Consider the following 23,742-nt stretch of genomic DNA (forward strand, 5'->3'; position numbering starts at 1 on the left):
CAATGTTGAAATTGGGCAAAAAAACTAATATAAATGGAATATTACAGTAACTAAAATAAAGTAAAAATATAAATAAATCTAACAATATTCATTAAAAAAAGTCAAAATAGCTTTATAAATAAAAGATTAGTTATACATATAATCAGAACAAGTAATATTTTATTCTACATTTTAGAAAAGATTGGCAACAAATAATTTATTAATCATTTGAATTTGATAATTTTTTTTAGTAGAACCATAGATATATAAAATTTGTTGTTCGATTCACGGGGATCATAAAACTAGTATACATATATTCACTTATGTCTCTAGAACAGGTATAATTTATAGACCAAACATTCAAGAGAAAAAAGCTCCAATTTGTCTTGTATATTCTTGAAAGCATTCTTATTCATCTTCTTCATGGTCCTCGAGTTAATTTCACCTCAAAATACACTAAATGGAAAGAACTGATCAAGCACTATAGTACTTCAGTTAATACATTTGCATAGTAATTTTATGTCGTTGGTAGTTCAAATATCACAGTGAAGTCGAAAATGTGTTACTAACAATTTCTTCTTACGTGATAGTCTGTTTTAAATTTGTACTAGTGGAGATCTGAAAGTGTTTAGAACTAAGGACAGCTAAGAGAATAACAAAGGCAATATGCTTTTGGCTAAGTTAAATCTACAAAAAGGGACCCTGTAAAGTGCTTGCCTTTTTCAGTTTTCACAGCTGAGAAAGTTTCTCAAGGTGATACACAACAAAACATCCAGGAAATAAGGAGGTTTGGCCCTGAAGATATCCTAATTATCACCCAAAAAAGGGAATCGTAATTTCGAGTATCAGTGTTGATGCTTTTCCATGCTACAACTTTAGAACAAGACCAATGGGACAATGATCACTACCATGCACGTCAGGGAGAATGTACGAATCGTGAACCTGGTCAGCTATGGATTCTGAGACGAGGAAGTAGTCAAGTCGCCACCCTGTTTCAATTTACCCAAATAAGCGATAGAATCGAAGAATCAAATCAAAAGACGAGTTCAGATGGTGACAAATTGAATCATTTGTCGTGCCGAGGAAAACGAATGTGATAATAACACTAGTTAAGTATCTTGAGAAACTACTGATTAACACAATGCTACTAAAACACTATGCTTCAGAATGGATCACTGATCTGATTCTATCCAAATTCACGTAAACATGCCTACAAGCAAACCATACATTTATGTATTGCAATTGACCGTGAAAGAGTGAGGATCCGTTTTAGAAACAAGGGCGGGAAGTACCTTTGTTAGTTTTGCGTCCGCCGTGCCTAAAACCCCAGTAAGTATAGCCGACAACACCAGGGTGTTGTCTTCTGAAGGTATCCACAAAGCCTTTAGATAAAAAGTTTGTCTCAAATGATTGCCTTTCTTCGATCGTAAAGCCAGCACTTCTTTTATTTCCCTAATGAATTGCATCAAGAAGAAAAAAGAAAAGATTCAAATCATATTAACAGCTTACTTTACCCCTTTAAACATTCCCAATGTCTCTCCCTCCGAGTGCTCGAGAAAAGTATTTAAAAATCAAGTAAAAATAACTTTTGCATAGGACATATCTGTAATTAATTACAATTACAAATACAGATAAATGCAAGAACAAATGGAGATAATTCATGAAACAGAGCCACTGAAAATGCAAATTTAGATACAAAATACTTTTTTTTTCTCTGGAGACCAGAAAGTCATTAACTTTATTTAATAAGTTTTCGAATTTCTTAGCTTGTACACTTCCCAAGGTTAAATTATCTACCAGATGATAATGAAAGGAGTTACAAGACATATCACACTTACTGCAGGATTATATATGTCTATTTCTTGATGAGCACAGTTCAGATCACCAGTTAAAATTACAGGCTTAGACTTTTCCAGCTCCTGTATCAAGAAAGAAAAGAGTCATAAGCATAGTCTCCACTAAAGTAAAATTACATCTGTATTTTAAGTACTCTGGGTGGCTGTGCTTTTGTGATCAGTCCTAAAGAATCCTGTAAGCTAGTCACATTGTGTGTAACCAAATAACTACCAAAAATATAACTTTATCCCATAGATTTCCTAGTCCCCAATGTCTTAAAAAAGCCTTTGTTCAACTCTAACCAGACCACCCAACAAATAGAAATAGTAGCTACATCCCACAACCTTAGTTTAGCGATTGCACGATAAAGTTAAGGCTTGGTGATTGATTAGATGATGGTTTATATTGCTAAAGCATGACTATGAAAGCTGGAAATTACTTTGGAATATCTTACAGAGTAGAGAATTTGATATGTGTGTTAAGAACCCTAGCTAGAAAAAGGATAAGAAACTATTTTTAAAACTCTACAGACTAGTTCCTAAGCTGGCTCAGAGGAGACCATCCAAATGATATTTTTTCTTAAAATTTTAAGACGAAATAGTAAGATATTTCAACCTTTAAAAATTGGGGCCATTTGTTAAATTTTAAGCACGTGTTAGGGTCATTTTCACAAGGCGAGAAACCAAATTTGTAACCAAGCTAGAACAATTTTAAAGTTTTCATTAAGTTGTACTACGTCGAATGTCAGAAACCAACCTTATTTTTGTAAAATAATAGACTTAAGGGTGTTTTTGTAAAAATTGCGAGGACAAGAGAAAATACATACTTTTATGTAATTGCTGAGGGATGGATCCCATTCTGTGGTCCTGTATGACTAAAATTTAAACAAAGTTATTAGTCAAAAGAAAGGAGAGGGAATTCCAAAATGACATAATCTAACTACAACAAGCAACTAGTTTGCCATCAATTACCAGTCTTTTCAAGCCATCTCCAGAATTAGGAACATATCCACAAACTAGATAAAATGAATCAAATTCAGCTGTCACTAATCGGCCCTCGCTATCATGATCTTCCATACCAAGCCCATATTTGACAGAAAGTGGCTTTATCTGCAATGTAAGTGGTTAAAAAACTAGCCAAACTGTATTATTCTTGAAAAACATGTCAAACTACAGAATGATCCAAATTCCTATCCAATGGCAGTGGTATTTAAGCCAACTAGAATGCTATTCATAGTTATCACCAAACCAGCTATCATCTATAGAAGTATGTTTAAAAATGGGATTATATTGTATAAGAAAGAGAAATGGCTCCACTTTGTGCTATGACAAAAAAAGAATGGATGTAATGATAATCTCAACAACTTTAAGCTGACCAAAAACTAAACATTATTGCAGCCATATATCAGCCATGGTACTTTATCAATTAACAAGTCAGGCTGGTTGCAGTACACTTCAGTCAAAGAAAATGTGTGAATACAAGTGCAATCACATAGTAAGATAAGAATACCCGGGAAATAATCGCAGCTCCAGAATAACCAAGCTTTGAAGTACTACACGTCCAGAAGCTATTATGATAACCGTCTATCAAACAAGCAATCTTTTCAACATCCTTTTCCTGCTCCCAATGGTGTATGAATTTCAAAAAAAAATTAAAGAGAGTTACAGGTATAGACTAGATATTAGAAAATTTAATACATCAGAAAAAGTGCCTGTAGTTTGGTCTCCTGCAAGCATAATATATCAAAATCCTCCCTTTGAGCAAGTTCCAGTGCTGAAAACCCATCTAACTTTAACAATGCTCTTAATCCGTTGACATTCCAAGACAGAAGCTTCACAGACTTCGTATCGCTAGAAATAAAAGGAGGCCTCATGGTTCTAGGATTATAGGGAATCCAATCTTTCTGAGGCTTCTTGTGTGCAAGCATTGTCCATGGCTCATTTTGCATCATGGACGTTTCGTCTTTGCGATCAGCTTTAGCAGAAATAGTTTCTGAAGACATAGTTCTCTTTTTCTTAGAGAGCTTTCCACCTAGCAAGACAACATAATAAATAAAGCACAAACAAATCTGAGAAACATTAGTTCCAAAAAAAACTACTACAATTGATCAGCACCTGAAACCTCAACAGATTCGACTGAAGAGTTCTGCTTTGTTGTAACAGCTATAAGATCAAACTGGACAGCATTGGCCTCAACTCCTGATTGTTTTGAAGCTCTATTACTTTTTCTAAGTTCGTGGACCTCTGAAACAATACTAACATTTTGAACCTGGTTTTCTTCATGTAAACATTCAGCCTCTTCTTCTTTCTGAGAACTTTCACCTAAACATCCAAGGGAATTTCAACTTAGAGATTGCAGGGAACAAAGAGAATATTATATGCAGTACAAAATATCATGTAAGACAGTATGAAACTTTATACCATTTATCTTCTCCACAAACAACTTCAAGGCAGATACGAGCTCAGATTTACGACCTTTAGCAGAAAGCCCATTGCTCCTGATATTTCAAGACCATTTACAGTAAGATCAAGAACTCCAAAGCAATTTTCTATTTTTAAAACTATACAAACTAGGGTAATACCACTCTTTACATATAACAAAAATAAAATAATATATCAAACACAAGAAAAAATGTATCTTTTCTAGGAGGGTATGATTATATTTTACCTCAATGTTGTTCTAAGCTCCTGAACAGTCATTTTCTCTATTGTTTCAGGGTTATCCTTAAAACTTGCAATTCCAACTGAAACGCTCTCCATCCCATTTTCCTGTGAGCCAAACATTAATAAATAAACTTCACAATACCAAACCAAAAGAAACAGAAAATGGTTATCAAAGACTAAAACTTTACAAAATCTACTCAGGTTATGGATGGTTCCAAGTTCCAACCTTGAGAACAGGCTTCACACAATCTGGTGTACTATCCACTAAAGCCTTCAATCTTTTACCCTCAGTCTTCTCTTCAGCCATTGCCGAAATGGGTTTTGAAGAACTCGAAATGGTTCGTTTAGAACTCATTGAACTCGCACTTAATCTCAAAGAAACCAGTGGCCCAGGTCTCAAAATCCAAGGAACTACTGTAGAATAATATCCATAAATTACGTTATAAAAAAATGTTTATAAATAACAACACAGTGTGCCTCCGCCATTAAAATGAAAATGAGGCATATAAGCAAATGTGGAAACAAGTAGAGAAGAAAGAAGCAAAACCTTTGAGGAAATTCTTGAACCCAAATTGCAGAGCTTGAATTTGGTTCATGGGAGAAGAGTAGGGAATTGTTTGAGTGTCAGCATCAGCATGGCTTGGGAAGAGAAAACAGCCATAGAAGTTGAGGAGGAAGACAAGGTTCCCATGCGAATGATGGACTTCACAAGACAACGTACGTCCCAATAGTCAAGGCTTGGGCTTTCGAGGCCCATGAATTCTCTTAGGCTGGCTTGTTATGAAGAATTTAGAAATATTTTTTGACAAAGCTTGTTAAGGATAATATAAAAAAAATATATCTATATCATTAAATTCTGCAATCAATTAATAATGTCTATACATTGCAGCATAAACATATGTCGATGATACCCAATTTTATTTACTATATATACATGGAATGATTATAATGTATTTTTTTTTATAATACCGGTGCATTTTTTTCCTATTTTGACACCTAGATAGATATAATCCTAATTTTTTTATATGACGGTGTACATGGTAGGTATTTCGAATATCCTGCAAATTTTCAAGAAATTCTGAATAGTTTACGAAGCCGAAAACATAGTTCAAACGGTAAAATTTTACACGCTTACATAAAACAACAGGCGCGCGTGCAACAGAGAGTTTAGATCATGTTTCGGTACTATAATTTATTCAGAATTTCTTGAAAATTTGTAGGATGTTCTAGATAGCTATAATGTACACTATCATATAAAAAAAATTGAGATTATAACTATTCAGGTGCCGAAATAGAAAAATGATACATCGGTGTTGCAAAAAAATGGATGTGTTGTAGTCACTCTCTATATATATAATCTTAATCTGCAATACTAGCTGTTGATCCTTGATACAACATTAGAGAGAAGACAACAACAACACCACCATATATATATATATACAAATATGTGAAGATTGCGACTTCTTTTCTCTACCAATCAAAATATTACTCAAATGACAATTCACAATAGTTTATAGTTTCAGTTGCAACTGTGTAGATTCTATTTGCATCTGCGTGGACACCAGTAGTTCATAACAGAATAATAGATTGTTGTTAGTTGATGTTAGTTTCTGTTAGACTCTTTAGTTCTTATATATCGTCCATATATATAGTTTTAGACCTGATCAACTTAGGCTATTCAATTTATGAGAGTTTTAGCTAAGAGCAAGAACTGCATTGTAATATTCAAGTGTGAGAGTGTTTCAAGAGAAGTTGGATGAGTGTTGTTGTAATCTTGAGAGCTTGGAAGGTGTAATTTTTTCTGATATAGTGGATTTGACTTAAGCATTGTTGCATAGCCTTGGATGTATGATCAACTATACTAGTTGTATCCGAACTAAGTATTCCTTGGAGTTCTTTCTTTTGTGTTTTACTTTTGATTACTTTGTGTTTGATTAATTGCCTTTATTACTTGTTTTTCTTTGTTTTTGTTCTTTGTGCAATGTATTGGCTGTGTTGTGCAGGTCCTAATCCCCAAGTATTAAAAAAAAAATGTTTAGCTTTACAATATCCCACATAAAAAAAGGATACGTCTAGGGTGCACCCCTATAAATAGGCATATCGGTGCACCCACTCCTATTTTTTGATACCAGGATGATTTTCGGTGAGTTTTTTTATGACTATGTATATTATAATTATTTAAAACATCCTGTAAATTTTCGGGAAATTCCGAATAGTTTACAGTGCAGAAGACAATGTTCAAATAGTTAATTGCATGCGTGATTGTTTTTTCTTATATGCGTGGAAGATAACATGTTTGAACTATATTTTCAATATTGTAAATTATTTGGAATTTCCTAAACATTTGCAGGATGTTCTAAATAACTACAATGTACGCGATTATAAAAAAAAAATTTGCCGAAAATTATTCCAGTACCAAAAACAAAAAAAGAGTGCATCGGTGCTCCTAAAGACATGGAGTGCACTCTAGAATTTTTCAAAAGTTATAATGAATTATTAGAGAGCAAATTTTAAAAAGGGATTTTTTCTGAAAGGGAAATTTGAGAAATGATGCATTAAATGGGGTCCTATAACAAAATTATTCTAGCCACTCTATTCATGTTATATTGGTCCTATTGTTTCCCTTAGTTCCCAAAATACTCCTGGCATTTGTTTCACACAGTCTCTCTGTTCTCTCGGTCTCTCTTTATTCTCTCTCTCACTTTCTTAGTCCCAAAAGAAAAAAACCCTCAAACTCAATTTAATCCGTCAGAACCCAAGCAAATTGGAGAAGCATTGTCTTCCACGACCACGACCACGACCACGACCAAGACCAAGCATTTGTGGCTCGGATATTGTCGGAGTTGACGATCGGAGAAGGCAAAGGAGAACCCCAAAGAAAGTGAAGGTGAGATATTTCTTTTTTAATTTGCAATATGTGTATGTGCCTGGTTTTTTTTTTGTTGATTTTTATTCATAAGATAGATCAAAGCTGATTTTAGCATCTACCTCGATAGGACTCGATGATATTAGACTTATGGCTGATTTTAGCATCTGCCTCGATAAGACTCAATGATATTAGACTTATGGCTGAATTTTGACATCTGTCTCGATAGGACTCGATGATATTTGGCATATGATTGATTTAGCATCTGCCTCGATAGGACTCGATATGACTCGATGATATTGCATTTGAAGAAAAAAACAAAAAAAAAAATGTTAAACAATCTAGTAACTATCGAGTCCTATCGAGACAGGTGCTAAAATCAGTCATATGCCTAATATCATCGAGTCCTATCGAGGTAGATGCTAAAATCAGCCATAAGTCTAATATCATCGAGTTCTATCGAGGTAGATGCTAAAATCAGCCATAAGTCTAATATCATCGAGTTCTATCGATTCCTATCGAGGCAGATGCTAAAATCAGCCATAAGTCTAATATCACGAGTCCTATCGAGTCTTATCGAGATAGATGCTAAAATCAGTTATATGCCTAAAATATCATTGAGTCATATCAAGGCACAATCAAATCCATAATCTAACATATATTATCGAGGTGCATAAAAATCTCGAAAAAAAACCCAGATTTCTTCATTCCCCAGCCTTGATCTATCCTATGAATAAAAATTAACAAAAAAACCAGACACATACACGTATTGCAAATTGAAAAGGAAATCCCTCACCTTCACTTTCTTTGGGGTTGTTTCCTCCTGTTTGCTCGACATTCTTCTCCTTTGCCTTCTCCGATCGTCAACTCCGACAATATCCGAGCCACAGATGCTTGGTCTTGGTCGTGGTCGTGGAAGACAATGCTTCTCCAATTTTCTTGGGTTCTGACAAATCAAATTAGATGTGGGTTTTTTTCCGGGACTAAGAAAGTGAGAGAGAGAATAGAGAGAGACCGAGAGAACAGAGAAATTGTGGGAAACAAATGACAGGGGTATTTTGGAAACTAAAAGAAACAATAGGACCAATATGACATGAATAGAGTGGCTGGAATAATTTTGTTATAGGACCCCATTTAATGCATAATTTCTCAAATTTCCCTTCTGAAATAAACAATAAGTAATAAAAAAATATCATTTTTACTATAGCACAAAACTTTTTACATTTGTACGGAACAAAACTTCAAAATTATAGAAATACCACTTGCTCTTTCTCTCTCTCTCACAGGTTGTAACTCGTCCTCTCTCAGGTGGCACAACATCCAAATTCAACCTCAAACAAAAAAAAACCACAGACCAGACCTCTCTCGGGTGACCCACGACGATTTTGATTTCAAACAATAGCCAAACTCAACCTGAAACAACAACAAAACTACAAAACATTTCGTTATGAAACAACACCTCAACTACAAATGATCTAGATCTAAAAAGCAACACCACAAAGACAACTGATCTCGATCTGAAGAAAAAAAAATCACAACTACAACCCGATCTCAATCTGAGAAAAAAACAACGTCTAAACACCATAGCTATCGGCGATCTAGATCTGACAGCAACAACAGCAAAATCTAAAACAATGTTGCTTTTGGGTTGTTGGCATGTTGTGTTGACGTTGTTGTCAATGATCCTAGCATACAACATGCACAGACAAGTAGACAACACAAAATCAACATCAAGTCAACAACGATCTCTAATGATGATGGTGTTGTTGCTATGAAAATTTGAAGAAGAATAAGAAGAAAAAATAACGAAAGAAAGAGATGGAGAGAGAGAGTTTATGTTGCAAATGTTAGATAAATGATCAAAAAACCCAACATAAATCCTAAAACAAGACTTAACCAACAAAACAAAAACATAAAAGGAATCATCAGCAAGAGATCAACACGAAAACAATAGGGAAACTAAAAAAATAACAAAATAAATAAAATCAAAATGCAACAACAATAACAAAAATAAATCAAAAGATGAAAGCATCAACAAAACAACTTATAAACTACTATAGATTAACATAACCATTAAAGATCTAGAGAAAAATTCATTGAGTCATAATACCCAAATCAACATAAGTAACACTAGAACAATAACAATTCAACAACAGAAAAGAAAATAAGAAATCACACAACAATTATACATAAACAACGCAACATCAGTCCAACAACAGATGAGAAAATAAGAAATTAGTTTTGCTCACATTAGCTCTTGTGTTTCCTTTAAGCCTATTCGTGTTTATGATTTATTTTTTAAATCAACAAGTTTTCATGAGAGATGATATATACATGGACATTTATGAACTTTTGGAGGTTCAATAAAAGAAAGAAAGAGATAAAAATGTAAACTTTTGCCATTTTTAATGCAAGAATGACAAAAAAGATCTACATCCGACTTTTATGAATAAGTATTGAAAAAAATATATATAAAAAAAAATTAAAAAAATGATTCCACTGACATTCTTTTTTCTTTTATTGAAAAGCAACCCAAACAAATTAAAAAACAATAAAAAAATATAATGACCAAATATGTAGTGCAACTAATAAAGCTGCACAAGTTTTTAGGGAAAAAAAATAATAGTAGAGAGGGTAAAGTTGAAAGAAGTGGTTTGGGAAACAATAAATTAGAAGTGTCTAATAGTAGAGAAAGAATAAAGTTATTGAAAAGAGAGAATGATGTGACTAAAGAGAGATATTGAAAAAAAATGACTACAAACCTATGTGGGTTTCAATTATAATATAAACCATCTTATTGTAATATAAAAACTTACCAAAGTATATATAAGTAAACCCCAGATAGTAAAATAGATAAAAGTCCTCCCTCACAGTATTTTTGTAATAAATGTGACAGTTTTGTCGGTTTGTGTAAATTTTCCTTTTAAAAAAGGGTTTATACCTTTTTGGACCTTATGTTTTGTCTCATTACCTGTTTGGATCATGTGTTTTGACAAATTACTTTTTAGATCCTATATTTTGTAAAATTGTTAAAATAGAACCCTAAACTCAATTTTGATGAAGAAAAAATTGAATATAACAACACAATTTTTAAACAGAATGATTTTATTTTTGTTTTGAATTGTTAGTTTGGTAAATTATTTGTGATTTTAGTTGAGAAAACATTGACCAAAATCGGGTTTAAGATTTTATTTTAACCATTTTACAAAACATAGGATCAAAAAAGTAATTTATCAAAACACAGAGTCTAAACAGGTAATGAGAAAAAATTCAGGGCCAAAAAAGTATAAATCCTTTAAAAAAAACTATATATTACTTATAATTTCATACATAGTATTGACGGTAATAGAGAATATTTACAAAAAAAAAATACGGTGATGGTAGTGTAGAAAGTATCTACTAATATATAGTGATAGGTACAAAACTAATAATCTTTTTATTGGGTTACAGAACTAATTGTTAAATTTATTTATACTATTTTGAAACTAATAGTTACATAAATTGGTAGATTATAAAAGTAATGTTTATATAAATAAAAAGTACATATTGATTAAATGAGATTCGATAATTTAAAGAATGTTTGAACTCTTTCCATGTCTGAGTTTTAATCTTTTCAATATCAAGAACTCAACTGTGTGTTTGATTCTTTCAGTTATGGTGGGATCAACTCTTAAATTGATTTTTTTAAATGACTGATTTTTTATTTTTATTTCTTCTATTGTGTCTAATTTTTTTTTGGAAAAATTACATGTCCCGCTGTAATTTTAAAAAAAAATCGTTTTATACAGTATATTACATTAATTACAAAAATACGGATCTCCCCCCACCGTATATATGTTGGCTCTTTTTTTCTCTGTGTGGTTGATGCATAATTTCAATTAAATTATATTTATGTATTTATATCCATACGCTTTGACTATAAAATATAATATATGTAAAAATTATTCTCTCTCACTGATCTCTTTTTAATTTTTTTTTGTTGCTTTTTTGTCTCCATTCTTAATGAGAATTCAGGTGTACCAAATAATATAATAATACTACCTTCAATAAAGTAGATTGATTTATTTTTATTTAAAATGAATATATTTATTAATATTAAAATAAATATTTATACAATTACTCAAAATAAATAAATATTTATACAAGTTAATATCGAATTAATTGAAATTAAACTTAAATTTATAAATCTTTGTAACAATCATGTTAAATCAATTTATAAATATTTATGTAAATGATAGTTACAAAAATAAATTTTTTGGTTGTGAAATTAGTTTTGTAAATTGTTGTTATAAAAATGTAAAACTTGTTTAAAAAAATATTGTATTTCACCATTATATATATACATATATATTTAATAAAGTATTTTTAGAAATAATGAATATCTTAAATTTATATTTTTAAGTTATATAGCATAAATATGAAGGTTCTTGTAATTTTTTGGTACAATATTGTAACAATATGGAAAATTATAATATTTTTATGTATATTTTGGTTATGATCTCTTAACTATAAAATATTTTCGTAAATGTTAGTTACAATTTAAAATATATATATTGTTGACGCCGTTTTTCGTTAACAGATAAAAGAAGAGCACAAAAACAATAAATGACAATGGCCAAACGGAACAAACAAATCAAACACACGATTTTTTACGTGGTTCAGCAGTTAAATCTGCCTAGTCCACGAGTCTCTGCTATTAATCTCAAGATTATCTCTGTAAAATTCTTTAGTATGAATTCTCCAGAGTTTTCTCTCAAGGATCAGAATTTCGGTCATTTACAATGGTGCATGGCTTCTCTATTTATAGAGAAGGATGCAGAATACTATCCCACATATTTTGGGTAGTTACTCTTTTGTGAATAAAATAAATGGCTTTAAATGCCTATAATCAGATAAAAAAGGAAACGTCCCTGAAGACCAGGAAACGCATAACTGATTAAATAATATCCCACGATTCTTGGGGATTTACATTAATAAATAAGGATTACATCTCATGTTTATAATACTTGTTGATATTCAAAGCGGCAATCACGTATCTCTAAGGCTCTTGCCTCCCAAGTTTCCCATCATTGCCCGAGCCAGTGACATCTCCCGAGCTAACGTGGCTTTCGAGATAGTACGTCGAGCTCAAGACCCCTGCTCCGAAGTTGTTCCTGAAGATGAGGGTGCTCTCAGAACTACCTTTCGAGATCAAGATCATTTCGAGGTCACGATACTCGAGGTCGTGTATCGTACTTTGTAGGCTCGATTTACAATCCTAGAGCATACCCTAACCCTCACGAGACCATTTATTGCAAACTCAGCTTTCGAGGTCATATTTACTATAGCTCGAAATCTGGGTATAACATCTTGCCCCCTCAAAAGTATTTGTTCGAATCCTAAGAGAAGGAAACTTTTGAACTACTTCCTCTGGGAGACCGTACCGTCACACTCTTGAAAATGGACACGCGTCAGCCGGGTATTGCTCACTTTAGGCACTTGAGTACCTTGGAAACATGCCCACGATCGTCCGTCTGACAACTTTTCGGCGCCTTCTTGTCATTGATCCCCATCCGTTCGATCTAGTGAGGATTTCATTTGACGCTCCTGATTAATTTCATTTTTCCACCTATATATACAAGACCCCCCCTCTTCATCTTCTTCTTTACGTTTGTCCATCGTAAGCAAGAAAAGAAAAACAACCAGAAAACCAAACTCTCCTAAGAAGCTTCTGTCCTGCGCATGTTTTCTCGACCCAAGAAACAAAGAAATCCTGGTCTGTTCGAGTCAGTGAGTTCTTTCTTGCAACCTCTTCTTCAGTCGACGATTTCTCTGCAATCACCATCACTGTGTAAGTATGCCATTTCTGTTGTTTTTTTTTTTTTACTGTTTTTGCTGTGTATACTAGTTTACGTTCTTAGCATAATAAGATAGGGGGTTTCGTTTCAATAGGCTTTCAAGTTTCCTAGACTTCCCCTGCTGGATTTCGCATCACTGGTTTATATCCAGTTTTAACGTTTGAGCAAAGTTTCAATTTTCTGGGTTTTGAAAATTTTAGGCCATGTTTCTTGTCTAATAAGTTTTCGAGTAAAAACCCTTGTCCTTGACAAATGCACGAAAACCGAGAATGCCCTTCCTGGCTAACCGCCAACTTTCTTTCCCTTGAATTTTGGGATTTTCAAAAAATCTTCCACGCTCCTTTTCTCTCCCGTGGAACACACGCTCTGACTCTTTAGTAAGGGTCTCAATATTTAATTTCTTATTCCTAAATCCCCGAGCTCATACCATCGAGCTCGTGATTCTTGCATGCATGGCCCTCACCATTTTTTCTTTCTCGTTAGATGTCATAGAATCTGGAAAGACGGTGGGGGTCATTGCGAGCCATCCCTTACGAGCCCAAATCTCCAAGCCCAGAATCACTGTTCGTCCGGAATCAGCGTCGGATACAAGAATACGAGCTTGCGTGCAAGCAAGAGGACACTCGAGCCCACTATCGCCGTCAGATAGACGAGGTCATTGAAAAGAAGAGAAGAGTTCTTCGGAAGGCCATCTATCCGGAGCCCAACCCAGGACCTAGGCCAATTCCCCTCGACCCTGCGTTAAAAGTCACGGTTGCATATCATCTAGGGGAACTCAAATTTTCTTTAATGGCGGAACCTTCGTCCTTGCAGCCTCGGAGAGAGATGTTCGAAGCCGAGCTCTACCAGAGCTCGGTTACCACCACCGACCAAATAACTGACATTTTGGCCCTCCATGGCCTTAGTTCCTTGGACACCCTGAAATGTCGAGCTCCAGCCAGTCATGAACGGAGCTGTTTTGCCCCTGGGGGCCGCGACGTCAGCGTGAAATATTCGGCCTGGAGCCAGGAACATATGAGGGCAGGAGCTCTGCTGCCCTTGAAGTCCTTTTTCAGAGACTTCGCTGATTTCGTTGGGTTGGCTCCATTCCAACTCAACACCAATTCATACAGGGTGCTGTCTGCCCTGAGGTCCTTGTTCCACGAGCTGGGGTGGGAAGGACCTTCACCTCAAGAGATCTTATATCTCTTTTGTTTGAAAAGTAACCCCTTCCGAGCTCGGGGAGGAGATGGTTTTTATTATCTTTCGAGCTACCCCAAAGAGACGAAGATTTTTGAAGATCTTCCAAACCACCCTCCTGACTCCAAAAAGGCTTTTTTCTGGACAGACGGTTTGTCCCTGTCTCGACATCGATCGTTCAGGCGGATTCGTAAGTACTCTTGTTACTTTTTTTTTTTTTTTTTTTTTGAGCTCGGAATTTTAGCCCTTAAGACCGTACTTAGCTGAAATGTGTTTCGCTTTTCAGCTAATTTTAAGCGTCCCTCCCCTACCAAGGCAATGGGGGAGCACAGAGAGGCCTTGCTCCGACTTCCTTATGGCAGGAGGTCTCTTTCGTATCTTCTTCAAGAGGGCAAGCTCCGAGCCTGTGGGTTATTGGGAGAAGGCCAGTCAACCTCTGACTGGTCTAATAAAAAATACGAACGTTGGGAGGAGGTGCCCCTGCTTACAGGCGCCCTTCCTCCGAGGAGAGAGAGGAGGCCAACACTCCCAGTTCGTTTGAGGAGTCCGCGGTCCGGGAATGAGGCCAACGATGAAGCCTCGAGCTCGGACTCAGATGAAGGTAAAGTCTTCCCTACCTCGAGGATGTGGTCCCCCACAGTACTAGAACACAAGCCCAATAGGTTAGTCTCGTGCCCACAGGATAGATACCACTTCTACATATGGAGTTGGGTAGACGACTGTGTCCATAGGTTCGATAGTGGGCTCGGGAAATATGATACCATGTACACCACAGACGAGGTGTGGAATGGGATATCGGTGCAGTACGGGACCAATGACTATAGGGACCTCTCGAGGTTATCCCCTACTTATAGGGAAGGCACTCCCCCCGCCTCCTCTGAAGACAAGGGAATTTCATGGTCCCCAAGTTCGAGCTCGGGGGAGAGTTCCAGTTAGGTTTCCTCCATATCACTCTGTGTCTGATACCGAAATTACTTGCTGTAAATTTCTCTTTTACTGACTCAGTGTTGTGACTTGTGCAGGCGAGATGGACTCCGACCTCGACGCCCTTATCGACAATGCAGGCGCCAAGAGGAGCAAACGCCCCAGGGCAGGGTCGGTGAAGACCAGCCAGCCGGGGAAAGGCTCCAAGAGATCTAAGAAAGCGCCTCCTCCTCCCCCGCCGGCTTCGAGCTCTGCTGCTACGTCGACTGGCCAGATCAGCGCCCCCACGACCTCGCAAGCTGTCGTCTCTGCGGTGGCACCGGCCTTGCTAGCTGGTATCCCTGTCGTGGTCGAATCCCAACCTCCTGTGGCGGGTCAAACGTCTTCTGCTCAGCTCGCCAAGAGACCCTCTGCTTCTCGAGCTCAGAAGCTAACCATCTCCACCCATATGGACTCATATGTGGTGGATAACGCTGCCGGACCTCATGGATCTACGCTGATTTCGGATGTCATGTCCCGGATCGGCCAGAGCTATGGCAGTTTCGAGGCTCCTCAGTGGCAGTGCCTAACTGGCACCCGAGACTGCACTGTCCTGTACGAGAAGGGTATCGAACACACTGCCACGGTAAGTATCCTTCTTTATTCCTTTTGCTTACATTCATACTGTCCTGAGACTAATGGTGGTTTCTTCCTTTTTTCAGGCTCTTGCCTTCACTGCCCAGCTCAATTACGAGCTGAACAACGAGATCCATTCGAGCAAGACTCATGCTCAAGAAGAGAGGGACCTCCACCTTAGAGCAAACGACGATCTGAAGGCGGCGAATACTAAGCTCGAGTCAGTGGTTAAGGAGCGTGAGGAAATGGCCAAGGAGCTTGGAAAGCTGAAAACTGAACTCGAGGAGCAGAAGAGAGATAACATCCAGCTTCGGGAGACCAACAAGAAGCTCGAAGAGGACAAGGCCGCCACCTTCGACTTCATAGAGGATGTCAAAGCTCGCCTTACCGCCGAGTTCAAAGACAAGAAGGAAAAGGCGGTCGACTCAGCCATGTACCGGATGTGGGCTTATAACGAAGAGCTGGACACCAGCTTCTTGGGTCCCCACGAGGCGCCGTTTCTTGAACGATGGAACGCTCGGCTCGAGAAGGAGGAGGCCGAACGGCTTGAGAAGGAGAAGGCTGAGCAGCTCGAGAAGGAAAAGGCTGCTCCGGGCACCGTTTCGGAGGAAGCTCAGGAGGATAGCCATGCTATTCGTCCTGAGGGGTCCGGTGCCACTGATGCTGAGAAGGCCAAGGATACTCCTCTCTCTTGAATCTGACCTCGGGGAGATCAGTTATCGGGGCTGCGTCCCCTTATTTCTGTAACTATTTTAATATATGCCCACGGGGCTGATACAATTTCTTTTACCATTTTTTTTTATATGCTTTACATTGCTCGAAATATTTTGCATATTTTTAAATGGATGAACCGGTTATGTTTATTTAATTCATACAAACATAGTTTAGATTTGGGCTCGAAATTCGATGCATTCATGCATAGTGTATTCGAATTATCCGCTTCCGACCTCGTTACTTATCAAGGTCGGATATTACTTTAACCATGAACTCGAAAGTACTTATATGGTATGTAATATGAATGATTTGGTTATCTTTTTAGTCACTTTTCCTTATCCTCAGTATTTTGCCTCCGAGGTTATAAGTTCGAAACTATTTTCCTTTAAGATATTCCAGCCTCGATCTCGACATATTTCGCAATAGGTTTAGGCTCCCATTTATCATCGATCGATAATTTGGCTGGTTTGTTCCAAACCTGTTGTGTTTGCACATCTGGTTAACTCCAAATGTTTTAGGTTCTTGATGGTCGGTTATATCCGATCTATCTAAGCTCGCGTATTTGGTCATATCCAAATACTTTGTTTTTGATAATTCGGTTATGTCCGAACTATCTAAGATCGCGTATTTTGTTACATCCAAATACATTATGTTTTTGATAATTCGGTTATGTCCGAACTATCTAAAATCGCGTATTTGGTTACATCCAAATACATTATGTTTTTGATAATTCGGTTATGTCCGAACTATCTAAATCGCGTACTCGGTTACATCCAAATACTTTATATATATTTTTTATTTTTTAAGCTCGTGGTATGTATACCAATGATGCCCCCTTAATATCCTATGAGTGTGACCATAGGTTATTAAGTTAAGGGAGATTGCAAAAATAATAATACATTACATGTGAAACAAAGCAGACCTTTTATTTGATGAAATTCAGAAACAGACAAACAAACAAACAAACTAGTACAGATAGAAATTCATGGTTACAGGCAACACTTCCTACACTATTGATAATATGGTCTAAGGTGTTCGCCATTCCATGCTCGTGGTATCAGGCTCCCATCTAATCTCGCAAGTTTGTATACGCCAGGTCGGATGACTGATTCTATCTGGTATGGTCCTTCCCAGTTTGGCCCGAGCACTCCAGCTACTGGATCTCGGGTTGCTAAGAATACGCGTCTCAAAATCAGGTCTCCCACTCCGAACTTTCGATCTCGAACCCTTTTATTGAAATATCTTGTGGTTCGTTGCTGGTAAGCAGCATTTCTCAGCTGAGCCTCTTCCCTTTTTTCTTCGATCAAGTCTAGGGTTTCTTCGAGTCGAGTGTGATTTGAATCCTGATCGTAAATTTGAGTTCGAATCGTTGGGATTTCGACCTCGATGGGCAACATCGCCTCGCATCCGTACGCTAGAGAGAACGGGGTATGTCCCGTTGATGTCCGATCTGTAGTTCTATATCCCCAAAAGACTTGAGGTAATTCCTTGGGCCATCGTCCCTTCGCCTCCTCCAACTTCTTCTTTAGAGAACTCTTGAGGGTTTTGTTAACGGCTTCGACCTGACCATTCGCTTGAGGGTGAGCCACTGATGAAAAGCTCTTTATTATACCGTTCTTGTCACAAAAGTTGGTGAATAAGTCGCAATCGAACTGGGTTCCGTTATCAGATACAATCTTTCTTGGTACTCCATATCGGCATACGATGTTCTTTACCACGAAATCAAGGATCTTTTTCGAAGTTATGGTCGCCAATGGTTCAGCCTCTGTCCATTTTGTGAAGTAATCAACGGCGACCACAGCATATTTTACTCTACCCTTGCCAGTTGGGAGTGAGCCTATGAGGTCGATGCCCCATACCGCGAAAGGCCATGGGGATGTCAACATGGTCAGTTCGGAAGGTGGAGCTCGGGGTATCGTTGCGAATCTCTGGCATTTGTCGCACTTTTTCACGTACTCGAAAGAGTCCGTTTTAATGGTTGGCCAGAAATATCCTTGGCGTATAACTTCTTGGACAGGCTATGCCCCCCGGTATGGTCTCCGCATAACTCTTCATGAATTTCTGCAATGATCTTCTTAGCTTCGGGAGGAGTTACACATCTAAGCAGCGGCATGGAGTACCCTCTTCTGTACAACTTTCCATCCAGAATGGTGTAACGAGGAAGTTGATACATCAACCTTCGAGCTTGATTTCGATCTCTTGGAAGAATTCCATTTTCGAGATAATCAACTATTGGACTCATCCAGGTTGGTTCTGTTTCAGTCATACACACATCTTCCTCGTCTGGCTCAGTAATGCTTGGTGCTGATAGGTGTTCCACGGGTATAACATTCAGCTCTTCATTTTCGGCGGAAGTGGCGAGCCGAGCTAAGGCATCTGCATTTGAGTTTTGTTCTTGGGGAACCTGTTCGATTGCATAAAACTCAAAATACTCTAATGCGGATTTTGCCTTCGCCAGATAAGCTGCCATTCTTGTGCCACGAGCCTAATATTCCCCCAAGATTTGATTAACCACGAGCTGGGAGTCGCTGTAGCAATGTATAGCTTTGGCCTTGAGCTCTTTTGCTATTCGTAGTCCCGCAAGTAGAGCCTCGTATTCAGCTTCATTATTAGATGCTTTAAAACCAAATCTTAAAGCAGAGTGAAATTTTCTCCCTGCAGGAGTGATCAGAATAACTCCTGCCCCCGCTCCATTTTCATTTGACGAGCCAAGGCTTGTGCCTTAATGGTCGTTCTTGGATGGTAAGTGATCTCAAACTGTCCAAGCTCAACAGCCCATTTTAGGAGCCGACCTGACGCCTCTGATTTAGACAGGACTTGCCTAAGTGGTTGATCTGTCAGTACATGGATGGGATGTGCTTGAAAGTAGGGGCGGAGCTTGCAAGATGAATGGATTAGGCTGAGGGCAAGCTTTTCCATCAATGGATATCTTGACTCTGCCCCCAGTAATCTTTTGCTGATGTAATAGACGGGTTTCTGCAGTTTTTCTTCTTCTCGAACGAGCACCGCGCTTATCGCGTGTTCGATAGTTGAGAGGTATAAGAACAATACTTCTCCCGTCTCAGGCTTCGATAGGATGGGCGGTTCTACTAAGTGCTTTTTGAGCTCCTGAAAGGCCAGCTCGCACTCCTCTGTCCATTCAAACTTCTTACTTCCTTTCAATAAGTTGAAGAACGGAAGGCCTCGATCCGTTGACTTCGAGATGAACCTACTCAGGGCGGCCATCCTGCCTGTCAAGCTTTGGACATCTTTATGCTTCCGAGGTGAAGGCATATCAATCAGGGCCTTTATTTTGTCGGGATTAGCCTCGATCCCTCGAGAGTTGACAATAAAGCCCAGAAATTTTCCCGAAGATACCCCAAAAGTACACTTCTGAGGATTTAGCTTCATGTTGTATTTCCTGAGTATGCCAAAGCACTCTTCGAGATCATCAACATGGTTCTTGTTAAGTTGAGACTTTACAAGCATGTAATCAACATAAACTTCCATGTTGTTCCCTATTTGCTCTGAAAACATCATGTTTACGAGCCGCTGGTACGTGGCTCCAGCATTCTTGAGTCCGAATGGCATGACATTGTAGCAGTAGAGCCCTTTGTCTGTGATGAAGCTCGTATGCTCTTGGTCGGGGGCATGCATGGGAATCTGGTTATATCCAGAATAGGCATCCATGAACGACATCAGGCCATGCCCCGCCGTGGCATCCACGAGCTGGTCAATTCTTGGCAGCGGAAAACAGTCTTTTGGGCAGGCCTTGTTGAGGTCTGAGTAGTCAATGCAGGTTCTCCACGTCCCATTGGGCTTCGGGACTAACACTGGATTGGCTACCCAGTCAGGGTAAAAAGCGTCCCTAATGAAATTGTTCGCTTTCAGCCTGTCAACTTCCTCCTTTAGTGCTTTCTTTCTGTCTTCGTCCAGCTGTCTTCGCTTTTGTTGCTTCGGGGGAAAGCTTTTGTCTATATTCAATGCATGGCTCGCTACATTCGGGCTTATCCCCACCATATCTGAGTGTGACCACGCGAAGACATCCTGGTTTTCCTTCAGAAAGCAAATTAATTGCTATTTCGCCTCGTCTTGGAGGTGTTTTCCGACCTTCACCTTCTTTGAGGGATCAGCTGCCTCGAGCTGAACTTCTTCGAGCTCCTCCAAAGGTTGGAGGTCAACTTTTTCCCCGATCCTCGGATCGATCTCCTCATCAATTTCCAAAACCGTCCCATCTTTATTTTGTATGATAACGAGTGCCTGAGCGCTCGTTTGTTTCTTTCCCCTCAAAGAAATGCTATAGCACTCCCTTCCTGCCAATTGATCTCCTTTTAAAGTCCCGACCCCGCTTGGGGTTGGGAACTTAAGGGCCAGGTGCCTCACCGATGACACTGCCCCCAGCCCGACCAGGGCGGGTCTCCCGAGCAGCACATTGTAGGCAGATGGTAACTCTACCACCACGAATTCCATCATCTTGGTCACCGAGACTGGATAGTCTCCCAAGGTCACGGGGAGTTCAATGGATCCCATACAAGCAGTCCCTTCTCCTGAAAAGCCGTACAAAGTAGTTGCACACGCCTTCAGGTCGCGAAGGGAGAGTCCCATTTTCTCGAGGGTCGCCTTATAAAGAATGTTGATCGAGCTCCCATTATCTATGAGAACTCGGCGGACTCTCTTGTTGGCAAGCTGAAGGGTAATAACCAATGGGTCATGATGAGGGAACTGAACATGAGATGCGTCCTCCTCAGTGAATGTTATCGGTTGCGTTTCAACCCTTTGGCTTTTTGGTGCCCTCGGTTCGGGTTCATAAGGAGACCCGTCCCCTGTCTTCAACTCGTTAACGTATCGCTTTTGAGCATTTCTGCCCCCTCCCGCGAGATGAGGCCCTCCCGAGATGGTTATTACATCCTCTCCATCAATCGGCGGGGGCCTGTCTTCTTCCCAAGATCGGGGGTTATTATTTTGTGCCGTCGAAGGCGCGGCTACTCTCTGACTCGCAGTAGTCTGTCCAGTACTTTGGTTTTTGACATACTGCCGGAAATAACCTCTCGAGATCAACCCCTCGATCTCGTCCTTCAGCTGTCGACATTCATCAGTGGTGTGTCCGGTGTCTCTATGGAACCGACAATACTTACTGGAATCCCTTTTTGACTTTTGATTTCTCATTGGGTCCGGACGCCTGAAGGGGACCTGGTTTTCATTAGCCAGGTATATGTTTTCCCGAGACTTGTTGAGTTCGGTGTGTACTTTATATACGGAGAAATACCTTTCTCCTTTCTTTTTCTTTCCTCCTTCAGCCTCGGGGTTATTTCCCTCGCTCTTTTTCCTCTTGGAGGGATTCTCCGAGGTAGGCTGTGGAGCTGCTTGATCAGCCGAGGTTGAGGCGGAGTTAATGTTTATCGTTGTAGTTTCGGTCTGCGAGGTCGCCTTCAGCGTTGACCTCGCCTCCTCTACATTGAAAAATCTCTGCGCCCGTCTGTTAAACTCGGTTATTGACCTCACCGGTTTCCCTTGCATGTCATCCCAAAGGGCACTTCCGGGTAACACACCAGCTCGGATAGCCATCAGGTGCCCACTGTCATCCACATCTCGAGCCCGTGCGACCTCTAGATTAAATCTTGTCAGGTAGCTTTTCAGTGTTTCGCCCGGCTGTTGTCGGGCGTTAGTCAAAGTGGATGCCTCTGGTTTGACTCCCATCATGGCTCAGAACTGCTTCTTGAAGTCCCTAGACAACTGATCCCATGAAGTTATTGAGTGCCTCTTGTACTTTTCGAACCAACTCTTAGCAGGTCCAGCCAATGATGTTGGAAACAACATACATATGAGCTCGTAACCCACGTTACTAGCTCTCATAATAGTGTTGAATGTACTCAGGTGACTGCATGGGTCGGTTTTTCGCTCAAATGCTGCGACGTGAGGAATCCGGAACCCTTGAGGAAATTGAGTGTTAGAAATATTTGGAGCAAACGGCTCGAGCTCCTCGTCAGAGTCCTCATATCGACTGTTCCCTCGTTCATTCTTTAAAAGCCTAAAGGCTTTTTCGAGCTGATCAATCCTTTCTTAGACTGGGTCCTTAGGTGGTGTCTGGAATTGACAGCCATTGATCATGATCCCAGGCTCGCGCCTCCGTGAGGGATCTCTACACCCATTTAGATGATTCCTTAGGTCCGGATTTGTCTGATCTCCCTTCCCCCTGCTCTGATTCAAATGATTCCGGAGGTCAGGACGGGTCTTGCGGCTTCCAGTATTTTTCCGACCTCGGTCCGTTTACTGACGGACCTGGTCTCTCCGGACTCATCACTGGTGAAACTCATTGATCGGTCGTTTCGAGATGGGTTCTTCCCATGTCGCCTTGTCTCCGCAGTGGGAGACTGGGACGTCTGACTTCTCTCAGATTGTGCGCCTCTCCGCTCCTGGAAAGTCTCCCTGTGTCCTTGTCTATCCCCCATACGCCCTTGATCCTGATTCTGAGCAGGCTGAGCGTTTCTGCGGGGTGGTGAAGGATATCTTATGGGAGATGGAGGGAACCGTATAGGCGATGGTGGCTGCCTCCCTTGCCTCGACCTAGAGGGTCCGGAATTTGCCCGAGATGGGTCAGTCGCGTTCGGTGCGCTACCAGGAACCTGAGTCCGAGCCTCGGTAGGAGCTCGGTTATTCTCAGTTCCTGCAGGCGCTTCCGCAGGTGGATTAGGCGGGACCCGAGCTCGGGTATTCCTCTGGGGCCTAGGAGGAGCAGATGGCTCTGCTGGTGCCGGAGGTTGAGTCGGCCTTCTCGTGGCAGCATCTTTTCGTGGTCTAGCTCGGTTATTCTCAGTTCCTGCAGGCGCTTCCGCAGGTGGATTAGGCGGGACCCGAGCTCGGGTATTCCTCTGGGGCCTAGGAGGAGCAGATGGCTCTGCTGGTGCCGGAGGTTGAGTCGGCCTTCTCGTGGCAGCATCTTTTCGTGGTCTTCCACGGGGACTCCAGGGAGGAACATGCACGTCCCTTGGAGGAGGGACTTGGTTTTCGCGCGAAGGCGGGGGCTGAGCCACCTGCGCCTCCGCGGCTATCCTAGTCAACTCCTCATTCCGTTTGTTGGCTTCTGCCAACAGCTGTTTCAACTGCCGGTTTTCCAGTTCTACAATAGGAACGTAACGTTTAGGATTGTAGT

General features: G+C 39.7%; 1 protein-coding gene across 2 annotated transcripts; it reads right to left on the reverse strand.

The window, feature by feature from the left end:
• Positions 1-632: 632 nt before the first annotated feature.
• LOC133831559 (DNA-(apurinic or apyrimidinic site) endonuclease, chloroplastic) lies at positions 633-5,208 on the reverse strand. 2 transcript variants are annotated; one of them, XM_062261919.1, is made up of 12 exons: positions 5,026-5,208; positions 4,705-4,889; positions 4,483-4,583; positions 4,236-4,312; positions 3,930-4,136; positions 3,527-3,846; positions 3,325-3,432; positions 2,787-2,924; positions 2,642-2,689; positions 1,818-1,898; positions 1,272-1,431; positions 633-968 (listed from the first exon to the last, which is right to left on the reverse strand). In XM_062261919.1, exons 1-12 carry the CDS (start codon positions 5,072-5,074, stop codon positions 847-849), a joined length of 1,596 nt encoding a protein of 531 aa, XP_062117903.1. In that variant the 5' UTR covers positions 5,075-5,208; the 3' UTR covers positions 633-846. The 2 variants fall into 2 exon arrangements, with proteins under 2 accessions (XP_062117903.1, XP_062117902.1); XM_062261918.1 differs by having other exon boundaries at positions 4,705-4,892; positions 5,026-5,206.
• Positions 5,209-23,742: the final 18,534 nt, after the last annotated feature.

This window comes from Humulus lupulus, chromosome 4 (genome assembly GCF_963169125.1).
Source record: "Humulus lupulus chromosome 4, drHumLupu1.1, whole genome shotgun sequence".
Classification (NCBI taxonomy): Eukaryota; Viridiplantae; Streptophyta; class Magnoliopsida; order Rosales; family Cannabaceae; genus Humulus; species Humulus lupulus.

Coding starts and splice junctions, on each gene's coding strand:
- LOC133831559 (XM_062261918.1), bottom strand. CDS start 5,074: ATGAACCAAATTCAAGCTCTGCAATTTGGGTTCAAGAATTTCCTCAAA. Junction 4,313..4,482: donor GAGCTTAGAACAACATTGAG/GTAAAATATAAT, acceptor TTGAAATATCAG/GAGCAATGGGCTTTCTGCTA. Junction 969..1,271: donor CGGACGCAAAACTAACAAAG/GTACTTCCCGCC, acceptor AAATTGAAACAG/GGTGGCGACTTGACTACTTC.